At 37.6% G+C, this 17,293-nt stretch overlaps 1 protein-coding gene across 1 annotated transcript; it reads right to left on the bottom strand.

The window, feature by feature from the left end:
• Positions 1-2,013: 2,013 nt before the first annotated feature.
• LOC107724746 (voltage-dependent calcium channel gamma-4 subunit-like) lies at positions 2,014-12,482 on the bottom strand. The gene is made up of 4 exons (XM_016533775.1): positions 11,979-12,482; positions 5,859-5,942; positions 5,599-5,739; positions 2,014-3,888 (listed from the first exon to the last, which is right to left on the bottom strand). The coding sequence occupies exons 1-4, from the start codon at positions 12,199-12,201 to the stop codon at positions 3,368-3,370; spliced, it is 969 nt and encodes a 322-aa protein (XP_016389261.1). The 5' UTR covers positions 12,202-12,482; the 3' UTR covers positions 2,014-3,367.
• Positions 12,483-17,293: the final 4,811 nt, after the last annotated feature.

Genomic DNA, 17,293 nt, shown 5'->3' with positions numbered 1-17,293 from the left:
TCATAAGGACAACTTGAAATAAAAGCATCATAATAGTAGCCCATTAGTAATCCAAGTCAATATTCATTGATAATCTTCCTTTCCAGTCAGGTTAACCATTGCAACTGGCATCATGAAGTCAGTCTATTGACCTTTTTAAAAACCGATGAATACGGACATAATTTTGATCAATTAAAGCACCAATCATCAGTCATGCTTTCAATATATGGAAAATAGCTGCCTTGACATTATTGAAAAAAATGTATTTGGAATGAGATGAGGGTGAGTAAATAATGGCAGAATGCGTAAGTTATGGCAGGATTGACTCTCGCATTAAAGTCACATGATCTGTCTAACCTTTAAAATAGATCTTTAGATGTACTTTAAAGCGTCAAATGCCAAAAACAAATCGTCTTTCTAATTAGGTTCTTTATTATGCAAATATTGGCTGCTAGGCTGTTTTATTATTCCTAGTCCCGTTACAAAACAATAAAATTCACATAACAAAGCACATATGCATAAGCGAGACACCATTCCTCGATTCAATTTATTTATGTGAGCAACGATATGTTGACTTGTCCGTGATCCAGAGAAATACTGAGAACAACATTAGCAAATCAAGAAAACCAGAAGGACAAAATGCCTTCCGTGATGAACAGAGAGAACATTACAGGTATTTATAGTGAGCGATGCTTGGCAGTGAGGCATCCTAGAGTCATCCTGTTAATAATACTGTTAAAAGCACACAAAGTCAATGGGTTAGAGAAAAACATGCAAACATTTACATCTACCCACCACACACCGTTCTACAAAGAGCCATGGCTCAAAAGCTTGTGTCAAAATGGCTTTACTAAGAAAAGGTAGCTGTAAATGCTTCAATTTAGTGAAACATCTACCAGATATTTACATCTACCCTGCAACCTCTCCTTTTGTGAGGAAACACTTTTAGTGATACGGATTTGACCGCTCACATGGATAATGCAGTCCTTAGTGGGAAAAAGCGATAGATTCTTCACTAAGGATCTGTCGAGGGGATACGTGATGGGTGAGGAAAACCAGCAGTAACAAAGAAGAGATGAGGTTATATTGTCGACTCAAAGAGAAATCCAGGCATAAGGCTCTGGTGAGACTAAGACACTTTGAATGGTCTTCTAAAGGGCTGGATCGGCCACACTGATGTCTTTCATACTGCTCTGCCCTAGATACTTATCAGCGGTCGCTGAAATGCTTGTCAGGGCTGACCGGCTCAAAACTTGTCTTTCATTTCCGGATGTCTGACATTTTTCAGCGGACTCAAACAATGTCAGATCCCCAAAGGTGCCCCATTCAGACGTTCCACAGCCATCACTCAAATTCACGAGAAGGAGTGGCTATATTTAACCCACATTCAGGCAAAGGCCGAGCTTTAGTAGAGGTGAAACCCCTCGATGGAGATGAAGGCTGAGGAATTACATCACTCTTTGACTGATTCACAATGGAAAGCGACGACACTGGCTGGTTAACTACTGACACTTGTTGATCTACTATCAATGGCAGTCAGAATTCGAAGTGATAGTAGAAAACGTGAGGCCTGTTGAATACTGCTATATTTCCCTGCTGAAAAGACCATTAGAGCTGGTCACCATCATATGATGTGTTTTGGACGCTGGTGCTGGGCAAGGAACCCTGGAGTCTAAACCTGACTTCTGAACTAGCTTAAACACAACATAAAATCAAAACTCAATTTACTTGCTTAATAAACATCTATGGGATTATTGTGCATTATGACTCATCAGTGCACATGGAAAAAGGTCTCTATAATCGTTCCCTGTCTTTGTTATCTTTCAAAAGAAACTGCAGCTGAAATCATTTTCCTTTTTGGTTGATGTCACCAAAGTAATGTAAGTTTCACCCACTGGTCTGGCTCTGCTCATGCTCCATCAACTTTACTCATTCGTTTAAAGAAATATCCTGGCCACCCTTTTCCATATAATCAAATTGAATGACAATGGGGGCTGTCGAGCTTCAAAATCTGATTTGTGAACAAATCGTTCATTTGAGTCGAATCATTTCAGTGTATTTTGTACAATCAAGTTCACACAAACAGTTGGAATGATTCATTTATTGGACTGATTTTCTTCTAAGGTGACTCAGTGGTTCAGTCACTTGGAATATCGTGTATGAGTCATAAGGTACACTTGACAAAAAAGCATCATAATAGTAGTCCATTAGTAATCCAAGTTATTATTCACTGATAATCTTCCTTTCCAGTCTGGTGATTGCAACTGGTATCATGGAGATGATTAAAGACATAATTCTGGTTAACTACAGCCCCGATTCTCATTCACATTCTTTATATGGAAAATAGCTGCCTGGACATTATTGGAAATTTTTTTTGATTTGGAATGTGAGTAAACTTTTCAGAATCCAATCAGTTTCCAATGGGCAAAGTCCAATCCAGCCTTTCATTCAGAGATACGTCATATGACAAAAATAAAATAGGTTGCAAATACTATATCATGCCGACTTTAACCAGCAAGACTTCCTTGGTCAAATTTTGCTGATGAACAGCATGTCTAAGCAGGTTCGCCACATAGGAAAGCACCAGACCAGAACAAACCAGTCAGAACATCATGAAAATCCAAGCTGGTCTTTTCAGCAGGGTGTTTATATACAATTAGTAGTCATAAATCTCCTAAACTAAATTGTCCCAGTGATTATTTAGTAATACAACTGATATTTCTAGTTAACAACAACAACAAAACGAGAAGAATACAGTTTTGCACTGTTGCAAAGTGGCTCCAGAGTAAGTCTGAGCAGTTGATACTGCCAAGATGATAGGCACACTGAATAGACAACTGTGGCTACAAACATATGACACGAACAAGGGCGTTCAGTATTCAATTCGAGTCTGTACTGAACACACAATAGTGGGAAGGCTCCAGCTGTGAGCCTATGTTAGCACCATCTCATACTGTGAGAGTCATTATCACATTGGTATACATTGAGAGTATGGCACTGTACTGACAAACAAAAAGATATTTATCAACCAAGGGAATGGACTGGCTTACTCAAAGTTCTTAATATCTGCCAAAGACCATCCATTTTACATTTGCATGTCTTGCCCTTTGATGAGAGATGAGCCTCTCTGAAAGTTCCTGTTTATATGTGAGGACCAAGCAAGGAGAAAAACAAATTAGCGTGTTCACAATGGTTGTTGAATGTCAAGATGAAATCTTTCCTTCTTAACTTCTTTCCTGCTTCTCCTTCACCGATGAGAGACGTCACTGGTTGACTGCCTTCACCAATGAGTGTCCCTTCCACTGGCATCTGCCACAGGCCACTGAGCCCCGATGGCTATCCATTCAGTATGGCCTTAACATTATCTCTTCCATTCCAGTGTGTACCCTCATACAGGTGTTGTCCTCCTGTTGCTACCATCATTAAGGTCTTTGGAAAAGCAGTTGTGCACTTGGAGGAATCCCGAATCGTGGTCTGGGCTGTAGGAGCCGTCCGTCCCTGACTTGAGGGGGTCTCTTGTCAATGTGTACATGCTGATCTCTCCGACAGGCACCGAGCTCATCCTCTTCATGCCCACAGGTGATGCTTCGCGAGATGCTTCTGTTGAACGAGAGCTGGAGCGCGAGTGCCGTCGACGATAACGAAAGCTAGGTATGCGAGAATACGGCGAAGAGGACGAGGTAGACTTGATGAACTCACGACGCGCTTTGAATCGTACTTCCTTGCTCTTCTCAATGTAGATACTGACAGCCAGAACGGCCACCGCCTCGGCCACAATGAAAGAGAGCGCTCCGAAGTAGAACGACCAACCGTAGTTATACTGGTTCTTCTTGTCTTCGTCTCGTTTGTCACTGGGGTCACCAGCATTGCTGGAGATGTAGACGATTATACCGATGATGTTGCTCAAACCTGCCAGACACAAAACAGAGCCAGGAAAGCATAAGAAAAATTCCTTGATATGAAGTAATATAACAGAGTTAAGACTTTATTCAACTTTTCCTTGGTTAAAAGGATAAATATATGGATAAATGTGGATTCCAACACCAAGATGTTACATTCAGTTGGTTGGGATATGTCAACATTGAAAGGTTAACACTGCAGGTTGAGCAGCCTTCAGTTGTTCGAACCAACAAAACAGATTTTAGACAAAATGGGATAGATTTTCTCAGGGGTTAATATTAATGTAGACATGGCACTTGGCACAGGCTGCAAATGTCTTCTGAGCAGCATGTGTTTATGTCAAGGGATCATGTTTGGCTGGTTAGTGTAACTCAGGGTAGCCAAACCTGCTAAAACACACTTGTCTGTTATTTTTGAAGTAACCCTGAACACTTTGATTTGAAGGTTCAGGTGTGTATAATAAAGACTGGAGCTAAACTATACAGGAAGTTAGCCTTCCAGGAGCAGGGTTGGCTACCCCTGGTGTAACTGGTCCTACATGCACCACAATGAGCTAGGTTCAAACCACCGTCAACCAGCATGAGAGGCGGGCATGCTTACAAGAATACTAAAGACTGCAGCCTCTAGCATGAGTTGGTGGTATGCCTCTTGAGGCCAGGGGAATGAGGTTTACCTGCAAAGCTTGCCTCTGTTACACTTTCCACCCTAAAGCTCACTCCCATCCGGGTCATGGCACCAAGATTTGAACCAGCGTCAATCAGCATGGGAGGCAATCCACAAAAAAGACCACAGCCTCTAGAATCAATTGCTAGTGTGCCTCTTGAAGCCAAGGGAGTGAGATCTACCTGCATAGCTCTTACTAGTTGCCTCTGTCACTCACCCCCTTAAACCTCACTCCTATTTGGGTCAAGGCACCAATGTAACTGGTCCTACTTGCACCATTTTGAGAGGGATTTGAACCAGTGTCAACTGTCATGCGTGATGGGAATGCTAACAAGGTTGCTAAAGAACATAGCCTCTAGCCTTGAAGCCAGGAGAGTGAGGTTTACCTGCACAATTCTTCGGAGCTAGACTCCATTACATTAGCATGGTCCAATTAGCCCCTGCAAGTTTATGTTGTAACATTACCATCTTGTTGAAAAACTGCTATTGAGATGAATGGGAATGCTAACGGATAGCTTACCAGGTATTATAAACCACTTGATTTACATGTGGATCTTGACCTTTCTAATATTGTAGACATGCCGATACAGATTATTGTGGTAATTAGCAACAATTGCAATTGCAGCATCTAGGAAATGCATGACCCGCCAAGACACACAATGCCATCTAGCCTAGTGCTGCTTTTACTACTAGCCTAATACTTTATACAGTCTTTTACCGTTTTGTTAAAGTCTTTTCACCAACTTTACAGTAGGTGTATCAGGTGATGAAACTTTAGTGAATAAAAGGATGGCACTTTTAGAACAAGTAATATCAACTCACTAAATTCGGTTGAATAACAGCTAAAAAAGTGGGGGAGTTGTCGCCCCCTCAGTTCCAGTTCACCTGCCAGTAACAGCAGGGATAAGTTGTGCTATCAGAGCATAGAAATTCTCCTATATTATATTCCAGTTATATTCAGTTAACAAATTGTATTTGGTAATGGTGCTAAAAGTGTCTTAAGTGAGTTAAAAGACCCCTGTGTGCATGTTAGCAGATGGTCATTAGCAAGTTTACCTGCTGCCACAAATAGTATCCCTGCACTGAGTAATATGTTGTTCCTCTTGCTGTAGATGCGTCCTATCCCGACACATAGCCCCCCCAGCAACAGCAGAATGGTACTGAGGATGGGGAACACACTGGAGGCGCGCACGATACCTGTTCACACACACATATAAACATGGCTTTTACTTTAGCAAGATATCTAAATGTGCATGATAAAAACATTGAGATATAGACAGTAACACTGTAACATTTCTGAAGAGAGAGTCACTCACGTAAGAGATATTCAGAGCTGTCTGTGTCATAGTCATTGTCATCTGGGAAATGATTGATTCGGTAACAACTTCCTTTGTTGAGACCTACAAAAATATGAAAACGGTCAAGATTAGAGTCGTGAGGACCTGGAAACAATGCAAATCTCCAAGCATAAGTGAGAATACTGGGTAGTAGAATAAACTATTAAACAAATAACAAAAACATCCTGCATATGGTAGGAATTTGTTCTGTTATGAAGCAGTAGAGGATTTAATTTTAAGCCTTGAAATTGTTCAGTGACAGATTTTAAAGTCAACAGGGGCTTTCACACATACAACCCTTTCTGGAAAATTACCAGTAAATTACTGTTTTGATGCTATGTGTGAACAAAGCATAAGATTATGAGGTATGAGCATGTACAAGGTCTAGACACAGTTAAGTAAGAAGTCTGCTTTGGGCCTGTTCTGAAGGAGATGATGCAATTATCTTTCTATGTAAACATGACGCTAGATGTATGGCAAGCCAATAGGCTCAGCATTGCAGTATTGTTTACATCCAAAATGCTGTAAATGCTCCAATACAGTTTCAAATGCCATCAAATGCAATGTTTTGTATGTAAACGCAATTCTTCTATAGCATAATTTTGATTCTATTGGCTAGCAGTGTTTTTCAGCATCTTGCATATGAGCATTGCATATTTAAAAATGTGTCTTGAAACATTGCCTTCTTTTCCATTCATCAGAACTGCGGCTCTGCAGTTGGATATATTTTTATGGCATCTCGTGTTTTAAAAAGCAAAAATGTATTCTATGTAGGGCTGGGTATCGTTCAAAAATTTTCAATATCGATACCGATACCGATACTTTGACTTCGATACCGGTTCCTGAACGATACTTTTTTCGATACCAATTTTATGAAATCAATTTTAACAAGATTACATTATCTAAAAAAAAAAACGTTGGTTTTATTTTTCAGCTTGTTGATGTTTATACAAACTCAAAGACTCATCTCCTGAGCCACTGCACAAAGGAACAAAATGTAACCAACACAATAAATCAGTGCAAATAGTTTTAATAAAACTCAAATAGTCTTCAGTTTACACATCTATTAGGCTACATTTACACTAGTGCGTGTTCGTTTTAAAACTCATAGCTCAGATAGAATCATGATTTCTATTAATTTTCCACTGATTTACTGATGAGCATTAGCAGCTTCCAGCGCTGTCTGCCTTAAAAAAACAGGAAGGGGGCCAACACTTTTTCACACCACTGTATGTTATCATCATCTGTCACTCTGAAGTCAAAAAATGTTTATGGTGTATTTACCAGAAAAGGCAATCTCAAAAAAAGTTTTATAGCCATTTTCTGTATTTAAAATGTAAAAAAAAAAAAAAAATGGTATAAAACCATATTCACAACCAATTTTAATTCCATAATGTGAATTAAACTTGGCCAAAAGTTCAGCTTGGCAAGACTTTTTCCAATGAGTTGTTATTTGCTATTATTTCATATTCTTTGATTCTTTACTATTAACTGTTAACATTACAGTAACATTAAATGACTGCATTAACCACTGGAAACATTTTAGAAATCCTGCATAACCTATAACAGACCTAAACAAATATTGAAATATTGAAAAGGTTATTTGGCTATTGGTTAACATTAAACTAGTAGCCCACGTGACCTAGCTGATGTCAACAGAAAAGTAAAGTTGTTTCAGAGTAAGAGCAAGCTTTATGATTTTCTCTTGAAAGACCAAGAATGTGTATTAAGAAAGTTACTAGGTTGATTTTCTTTTTATTTGATCTTGACTTTAAGCGGGGAGATGTGTTCAGCAGGTCTTAACATACATCATAAAGTGTCACATTGCAAACCTCCCTCGCTCTGTCTGTCTCCAGGTGGAGTCTACTCCCTGTGACACAGCTTTTGTGTGGCCCAGCATGCCATTAATTGGGTCTAGTGTTAAAAAAGGAGCAAATTAATTAGTATTAAATAGGTCTGAGAAAGTGGGGCATGTGTTTTCTAGTCTAGTCATTGTAAAAAAAAAAATCTCTGTAAAATATTGTAATGTAAAACGATATATAATTTGAATCTGAAACATTATGTCACAGATTTTTTATTTATTTTTTATATATAGATAGAATGGTATTCTATTATTTGTGGTATTATTTGTAGTATTCTTTGAAGCATCTTGGAGTAACATGTAAATAATATGGTACATGAATATGAATATCCTCTAGTATCATTGTGTCTATCATATTACCATGGTATTATCTTCTGGTTTTGTATTTTTTAGAGTTATAAGATACAGTTATGAGATCCAAATTCACTTTTTAATACACATTTGTGGTCTTATTTAGAGACCACTTTTCATCAGTTAATCAATTACCAAAGTGTGAAGTGACACCCTATGCTGCTTTCTTTTGAAATATCCTATTTCACTCTAAAGTATGTCACATTACTAAAGTAAAATGTGATGCCAACTCCATGTCATGCTGAATCTGAATACATTGGTTCTTACAAAGTTAAAACTGCATTTCAGTATGAGACTTTTTAACCAATCAGAACAAGTATTTAATGAAGTATTTATAAAAGGTACACAGTGAGAACGGTATACTAATGAACCTCAGAATGAATCTTGTTCTTGGGTCACAACCTATCCTTGGAACCCCTTAAGACAAAACTGTGTAATAAAATCCATCAACAATGGGATGCTGTTCAGTAAAAAACTGAGGAGAAACAATGATCCTCTTTCCCAGTGGGCACTTAAGTTTTGCTTTCTAATTAGTGATGCACATATGCAGAAATGTTGACCACTAACATTGGCCAATAATTAGTATTATGACAGATAGTTGATGTGATATTATGTTAATCTATACCTCTTTGTCTGTTGGGGAAAAAAACAGAATGTTCATGGCTCATGCATTTTAATATGGATAATGCAACTATTGCTTTTATATAGCTTTTACTTATTTCATTGTTATTTATTTATCTATTGGTTATAAGTATTATTCTTTAGTTTTCTTATTTAATTACAAGGGAGAAGCCAAAATAGAGTTCAATTGCACCTGTGTATAATGACAAAAGACTATTCTATTCTATTCTATTCATTTAAATATGCCAGAAATATTTACATATGCCAGAAATATTGGTCATCTCTCTTCTCTTCTCTTCTCTCGGTTTACAAATGCCAGAAATATGGTACATCTCTATTCTATTCTACTCTATTCTATTATATTCTCTTTTTACATATACCAGAAATACTGTACAACTTTATTCTATTCTATTCTATTCTCTCTCTATTTACATACTGTATGCCAGAAATAATGTACATCTTTATTCTATTCTATTCTCTCTGTTTACATATGTCAGAAATATTGGTCTCTTCTCTTCTCTTCTCTTCTCTTCTCTTCTCTTCTCTTCTCTTCTCTTCTCTTCTCTTCTCTTCTCTTCTCTTCTCTTCTCTTCTCTTCTCTTCTCTTCTCTTCTCTTCTCTTCTCTTCTCTTCTCTTCTCTTCTCTTCTCTTCTCTTCTCTTCTCTTCTCTTCTCTTCTCTCTGTTTACATATGCCAGAAATATTGTACATCTTTATTCGTTGTATTGTCCCCAGTTTATTTGATTCCAAGGCCTTCAGCATCTCTCATGGACATCTTAAACGATAATTTTTGTAATTTAATATAAAAATGGAAAATTATTTAACTGTAAAAACAAAACCTGATCACCAACATGATGTGAAAATGATCCAAAGACCCGGTGGCAAAGATCTGGACCCTTCAAAGTTCAAATGTTTAACGACACTGTTTACTTCCAGGTTTAACGAAACAAATCAGCCATTTCCAGTGTGTTCTCAGACTTCGAGACCACACTGTACATCCACACAGGCTCTTTGACAGACTTTATAACTTCTGTAAGTGTGTACAGTGAGTGTGGTGAGCCATAGAATCTTATGTAAAGCTCCGCTCAGGCTGTTGATTTACAGGAGCTGGTTATTGGCCCAGTGACTGAAGTGTACCTAGCCTCATAAAGACAAAATAAGGAACCTCGCTTGACTGACACAGAGGCACATCAGAGAGGGAGCGCGAGAGAGGAGAAAACAAGCGCTCGGTCCCTGCGGCTCGCCTGGAGGTAACAATGCTCATCACTGAGCATGTCTTCTCCATGGCAACCTCAGGTCTGATCCAACAATCTGATTTCCATAATGGCTCCAAGAATGACTTTGACATCTTCATTGTGGTTTAATACAGCAGACAGCAACACACTCGTCTCCCCCATGCCAAAAGCCCCCTCCTGCCTCGCAAACCCACATCCCCACTGGGCACATCCAGCGCAGCAAGGAAACAGCTGCCATATTCCCCACCTTCTGCCGCCTCCAGCATTTTGTCATAACTGTGAATTGGGGTAGGGCAGCCAATCGTTTGCCTTGTCGAGAAGTTAAACCAATCAGTGGTTTGCGTGCTGGGGAAGTGTGCTTTTGTTTGTCATCTCAAATCGATCAATATGAAGACTGCCTTGGCGATATACCGTGGCTTCTTTGCTGAGGCAAGTATCAGTATTATTATTGTGGATACTTACCGTTAGGGAGTTCAACAAACTACTAAAACTGAGTATTATACTTTGGACATCATATCTCAAGTTTATTTTCACTGAAGGAGGAACTGCATGCTAGCAAGCACTCCGAACATCTTAGAAACCACTTAGCAACACCCTAGCAACAACCCAGAACACCCTAGCAACTGCATAACAATGTTGTGGTCACTTTAAATTCTTGAGCAACCATATAACAAAGCCCTAACAAACAGCCACACGCTTGCATTGCAGTGACATGGGAAATGTAAAAATTCAGTTCTAATATTAAAATGCCATCATGATGCTTTTTATTCATACACATAACAAAAAAAGAAGGTTCAATGATGTCTCACTGGCACTGCTATTGTTAACTAAAACTAAAATAAAAACTAAACTAAAATAAACTAAAATTCAGTAAATGAATGAATGAATGAATAAGTAAATAAATAACTGAAAAAGGCTTTAAAAAATCTTAAATGAGAATGAAAATTAGAAATGTTTCCTTGCAACTAACTGAAATAAGTTGAAGTACTAAAATTACTAAAACTAAATCTGAAATGAAAATGAAAGCTAAACAGAAATAATAATAATAATGTCAAAATTACATAACAAAAATGACTAAATCTTAAACATATTTAAAATTAAAACTGAAAAATAAAAATATAGGCTAATTCCAAAAATATTATACTAAATAAATACTATAATAGTATATAAACACTGAAGTAATACTATTCATTAGTACAGTACAAGGAAGCAGACTCTCAGACAAATCTTTTAAAACTCTATTAAATAAAGTTCTCCCTAGATGTTTGTATATGTATTCGAATATGTATATTTGAATATGCAGAATTGTATATATATATTTTGCTGCATATATGCGTCAATTGGTTGTTTGATGTGTCTTTTGTCATTTTTAAAACTCTATTAAATAAAGTTCTCTCTAGATGTTTGTATATGTATTTGAATATGTATATTTGAATATGCAGAATTGTATATATATTTTGCTGCATATATGCGTCATTTGGTTGTTTTATGTGTCTTTTGTCATTAACTCTTCTGTGTAACTGACAAGTCTATTTATTTATTTTTGTCTTTTTATTTCATATAATTACTTAGGGGTTTATTTTTTTATTGTATTTTATTTATTTATTTTATTTTTATTTCTTTGCTGTTGTTTTGTACGGTGCAAGAAAAAATAAATAAATCGTGCGAGTTAAAGGTTCTTTATGGAACCATTTAGACAAAAAAGATTCTTCTATGGCACCTTTACTTTTAAGAGTCTATTCTTCTGGGTTTTCAGTAGAATTCTTCATTTGCTGTCTAGAAGATATAAAAGATCTCACACGTGTGTTGTTTCTTTGCTAAAGGCCTGTTTATGAAGAAAAGCAGTGATTTTGGTTCACTTTAATGTAATCTGGGTAGGTTATTCAATGTTTTGAGTTCACCTGGACGCAGATAAAGAACAAACGCCTCCTAAAGCAAGACTTCTTTGTGTGAAGACAAAGGCTGAACAATGAACTTCGTTTTCTCTCTTTTAAAACTCAAGCCTAAGAAAGGATGAGAAGCACATGGTACCCTCTATGCAGCAGATCCTCCAGAGCCCTGAGTGCGTGAGATCTCCGCGGACCTTCTTGGGCTGCGTCTGCGTCTCGTCCGTGCTGCTGTTGGTGGCGTTACAGATATATGCCCGAGAATAAAGCCAGTAGTCGGTCCCGATGGCGATGCTCATCAGACTAAACGCCACGAAAGCCCCCACGGTTGCCAGCAGCATCTGAACGCCACGGTCACACCACGCCATGGCCACTCATAATAATAAACGCGGTAATAATCCACACATCGCTCAAACGCTGGAGCGCGTCGCGTTTGCGCCGCTTTGTTCTGACAGTCGGTGTGATCAGGAAACTTGAGCGCGTCTCGTCCACATGTTGCTGTTTATATAGTGAGCAGCTGCGTGCGCTCACTCATCGGGGTTGCTTTCTATGCTTTCTGAGGAGTTTTGATCATCACCTTGTCCATTTCCTACAATCGCATGATCCCTCTTTTCCAAACTCAGATGGCTTTGATTTGGGATTGCCATCTTCAAACCCCACCTTCAGTCGCACTAACCAATGAGAAACACACATGGCCTGAAGAATAAGATGATGCTCTCACATCTCTTCACCATCATCATGATGAAGGAAAATGCAGGATATGTGTTAATGCTTAAACGAAAGCTGCTGTAAATGAGTTTAAAACAGAGAAGGAAAGAAAAAGTGAAGACACAAAAATCAAATAGCCTATAAAGTATGTTTTTGATGCTTGTGTGAATTAATAAAGAGACTGGAATGAATTTTCACTGTTTTGTGTTTTATGTGGTATGAGATTTTTTTCAAATATTGGATAAAGAGCTGGAGTCAGTAACACAATTAGAGTTATAAAACAGAAAGTTCTGGTTCTGGCCGCTGATTGGTCGATACAGCGTTCCAGTCGCGCTAAAATCCACTTAAAATTGTTTATATGACATATTAATTCCTGATAAAATACTTTTTTTTAATGAAAACTTGTGTTCTTAATATAATTTATTATATTTACTACTAACCATATTGTAAACACACACACACCCTTCCCATATAAAGTAAATCTATTATATTCTACATTATATAATCTGTTGTAACATATGGCAGATGAGGTTTGATAACTTTAATACATTAATTATAAATGCAGCCATAACTAATATTGTTATGTTAAATTAACTAATGATGTCTTACAAAATATGGCATAGGAAGTTTTATTCCAGAAAGTATATGGAAAGATTTATTATAAATACAAATATTGACTAATAATATATCTTTTTTTTCATAAAGAGATTTTTTTAGGCTACCAGAAATGATTTCATCACCCGTGACCCTACAGTACAAGCGGTTTGGGAAATAGATGGATGGATGATTTCATCATCATCAGTAGTACAGTAACTGGTGCTTAACAAAACTGACACAGACCTGCTTTTACACAGTATTGGGCAGATTATATCTAAAATGTGCTGCTGATTATGGATTACAGCACTGTAATCATTCATTTACATTATTTAAAAGGGAAGTCTATTAATAAGGGAAGGGATGTTTTCCCATTGTTATCAGATGGCCACTTGAAGCAATAAGACTTTTTATTGTTTATGTATAAAATATTTGTATATTTTTCAGCTTTATTATTCATGAAAATCATACCCAGGGAAACAAATACTACCGTATATCATAATACTTTTCTCATCAGTATACAAACTGATGGTACATTCAATAAATAGCCTTAAAAAGGTACAATGGAATTGATGGTATTAGATTGTAATACCATGGTACTTTGATATATACTGTACCATGGTACTCAATGCTTACTCAATTTATGAATCAAGCCATTCACGTGGTTCTCCAAGGAACTTCCAAGCATTCCATAAGACATGATTAAAATAGCATGGAAGTACCATGGTACCTATTTGATTAGTGGCCTTACATCAGAGAAAAAAAACAATAATACCATCCTTCCAACCAGCAGTCATTTGACCAGCAGTTAAAGCAACATGCGCTGATGAAACAGTTCTCTGAAGGACAATCAAATAGATCCTCTTTGGGAGACATTAAAAAGCGATTGTTTACTGAGTTTGCGTCAAGTACCTGATTAATCTGTTCTCCTTCAATCTAGTCTGCCTGGACCCTCACAGTAAAACGATTATTCAGTCTCTCCTGGGAAACAGACATTACGACAGCAGCCGGTTGTTTGTTAGCTTAACACATTTTACACAAAAATTGCACTATTGAACATGGAAGCCACTAAATCCATTAGCAATATGAATGTTTCTCAGAGAACACATCATAATATAGAAACAGAGGTGCGGGTGTGCTGTTACCATTTGAGACTGGAGACTGTTTTTGATATTTATAGTGTAATAATAAGTATGGTGGAGGTGGAGTATCTAAGAAAATGAGCTGGACCCCCAGATGAGTGTGTGATCAGCCCAGTGGATCGATGGAGAATGTGTGGCTGGAATCAGGCTGGAGCACTCAGAGCGTCCTGACTGCAGACACTGATTGGGCCGACCGTGATGAACACAAGACTTCATCAATAGCAAGCAAATGGAAAGGATCTATTCACAGCTAGCTGGTTCCCTACACTCTTTTCAAGAGATGGAAAAAATATAGGTTTACATGATGTTTCTGATTACCATTGTGTTTTTCTACACTTTGCATATTTTTGACTTGATTGTTGATTTAGTAGTCAGATTTTGTATAACAAAAAAACATTGTTTTAACCTACATATGACAAGCAGTTTAAAAATGGAAAATAGAATAGAATAGAATAGGCTTTAGCATTCCGAAGAACCTACATAGGACAAGCTGTTTGGAAAATGAGAGAAGAGAATAGGTTCCACCACCCCTGAGAACCTACATAGGACAAACAGTTCGGAAAATTGAGAATAGAATAGAACAGAACAGAACAGAATAGGCTGAAGCATCCCTGAGAGAACCTACATAAGACAAAAGGTTTGTAAAATGGAGAATAGAATAGAATAGAATAGAATAGGCTCCCGCATCCCTGAGAACCTACTTAGGACAAGCAGTTTGTAAAATTGAGAATCGAATCGAATAGAATAGGCTCCAGCATCGCTGAGAACCTACTTAGGACAAGCAGTTTGTAAAATTGAGAATAGAATAGAATAGAATAGAATAGAATAGAATAGGCTTTAGCGTTCCAAAGAACCTACATAGGACACGCTGTTTGGAGAATAGAATAGAATAGAATAGAATAGAATAGGCTCCAGCATCCCTGAGAACCTACTTAGGACAAGCAGTTTGTAAAATTGAGAATATAATAGAATAGAATGGAATGGAATAGAATAGAATAGGCTTTAGCATTCCGAAGAACCTACATAGGACACGCTGTTTGGAGAATAGAATAGAATAGGCTTTAGCATTCCGAAGAACCTACATAGGACACGCTGTTTGGAGAATAGAATAGAATAGGCTTTAGCATTCCGAAGAACCTACATAGGACACGCTGTTTGGAGAATAGAATAGAATAGGCTTTAGCATTCCGAAGAACCTACATAGGACACGCTGTTTGGAGAATAGAATAGAATAGGCTTTAGCATTCCGAAGAACCTACATAGGACACGCTGTTTGGAGAATAGAATAGAATAGGCTTTAGCATTCCGAAGAACCTACATAGGACACGCTGTTTGGAGAATAGAATAGAATAGGCTTTAGCATTCCGAAGAACCTACATAGGACACGCTGTTTGGAGAATAGAATAGAATAGGCTTTAGCATTCCGAAGAACCTACATAGGACACGCTGTTTGGAGAATAGAATAGAATAGGCTCCAGCATCCCTGAGAACCTACTTAGGACAAGCAGTTTGTAAAATTGAGAATATAATAGAATAGAATGGAATGGAATAGAATAGAATAGGCTTTAGCATTCCGAAAAACCTACATAGGACAAACAGTTTGGAAAATTGAGAATAGAATAGAATAGAATAGGATCCAGCATCCCTGAGAACCTACTTAGGACAATCAGTTTGTAAAATTGAGAATAGAATAGAATAGAATGGAATGGAATAGAATAGAATAGGCTTTAGCATTCCGAAGAACCTACATAGGACAAACAGTTCGGAAAATTGAGAATAGAATAGAACAGAACAGAACAGAATAGGCTGAAGCATCCCTGAGAGAACCTACATAAGACAAAAGGTTTGTAAAATGGAGAATATAATAGAATAGAATAGAATGGAATGGAATAGAATAGTATAGGCTTTAGCATTCCGAAGAACCTACATAGGACAAGCTGTTTGGAAAATAAGAGAAGAGAATAGGTTCCACCACCCCTGAGAACCTACATAGGACAAACAGTTCGGAAAATTGAGAATAGAATAGAACAGAACAGAACAGAACAGAATAGAATAGGCTGAAGCATCCCTGAGAGAACCTACATAAGACAAAAGGTTTGTAAACTGGAGAATAGAATAGAATAGAATAGAATAGAATAGGCTTCAGTATTCCTGAGAACCAACATAGGACAAGCAGTTTGGAAAATTGAGAATAGAATAGAATTAATATACTATAAAACTAAACTTTGTAAAAAAAAAAAAAGTATGTTGTGTGAGCCAGTGCAAAACTGACATGCAAAGTGTTTTAGCATGTTGTTATGCAGTTGCTAAGACAATCTGGGTGGTGGCCAGGGAGTTGCTAAGATGTGGTGCAAGGTTTTTAGCGTGTTATTTTGCAGTTGCTAGGGTGTTGCTAAGGTGTTCTGGTGGTTGCTATGTAGTTGATCATTAGCCCAATCAAAAGAGCCCACCTCCAAGTCTCTATGATATTCTGGTGTCTAGATATGACACAAGTGCATCATTTAGTGTAAGTCTATGGGAATTTTTTGGTCATTTGATTGGATAGAGAAGCAATAGCACACCTCTCCTCAGCATGCTACATGGTTAGAGGTATCATTCATGTCTTAATCACAAACTGTGTGGGATGAGTTACACATTGTAGTTTAGGAGAATGGGGTTAAAAACCTAACCCAAGTATAAGCAATAGTAATAGTAACTTAAACAGATGATGACAAAACAAACTTTTCTGATATGTTATTGCCTTTATTTCACCTTTTGAACATCATAGCCACAGACAAGTCCCACGTGTCTTCACAGCTGTATATTGATGTATGCCGTGTAAATTAAAACACTTGAGATTATGTTGCCAGGATGCATCTGTGGTAACTGAAGAGTGGTAGGTGTGAAATAAGCCTGAAAACATGATGTTAACACCAATTATAGCTGCAGGTTGAGCGTGATGCTCTTCAAGGAGAGGCCGCATTGTCTGACAAGTGGACCAACACAACAAAGGTCAGCACTCTGACCTTTCTACGGC

Source organism: Sinocyclocheilus rhinocerous, unplaced genomic scaffold, assembly GCF_001515625.1.
Source record: "Sinocyclocheilus rhinocerous isolate Xijiao unplaced genomic scaffold, SAMN03320098_v1.1 scaffold275, whole genome shotgun sequence".
NCBI lineage: Eukaryota > Metazoa > Chordata > Actinopteri > Cypriniformes > Cyprinidae > Sinocyclocheilus > Sinocyclocheilus rhinocerous.
This window is presented reverse-complemented; position numbering and strand designations above follow the sequence as displayed.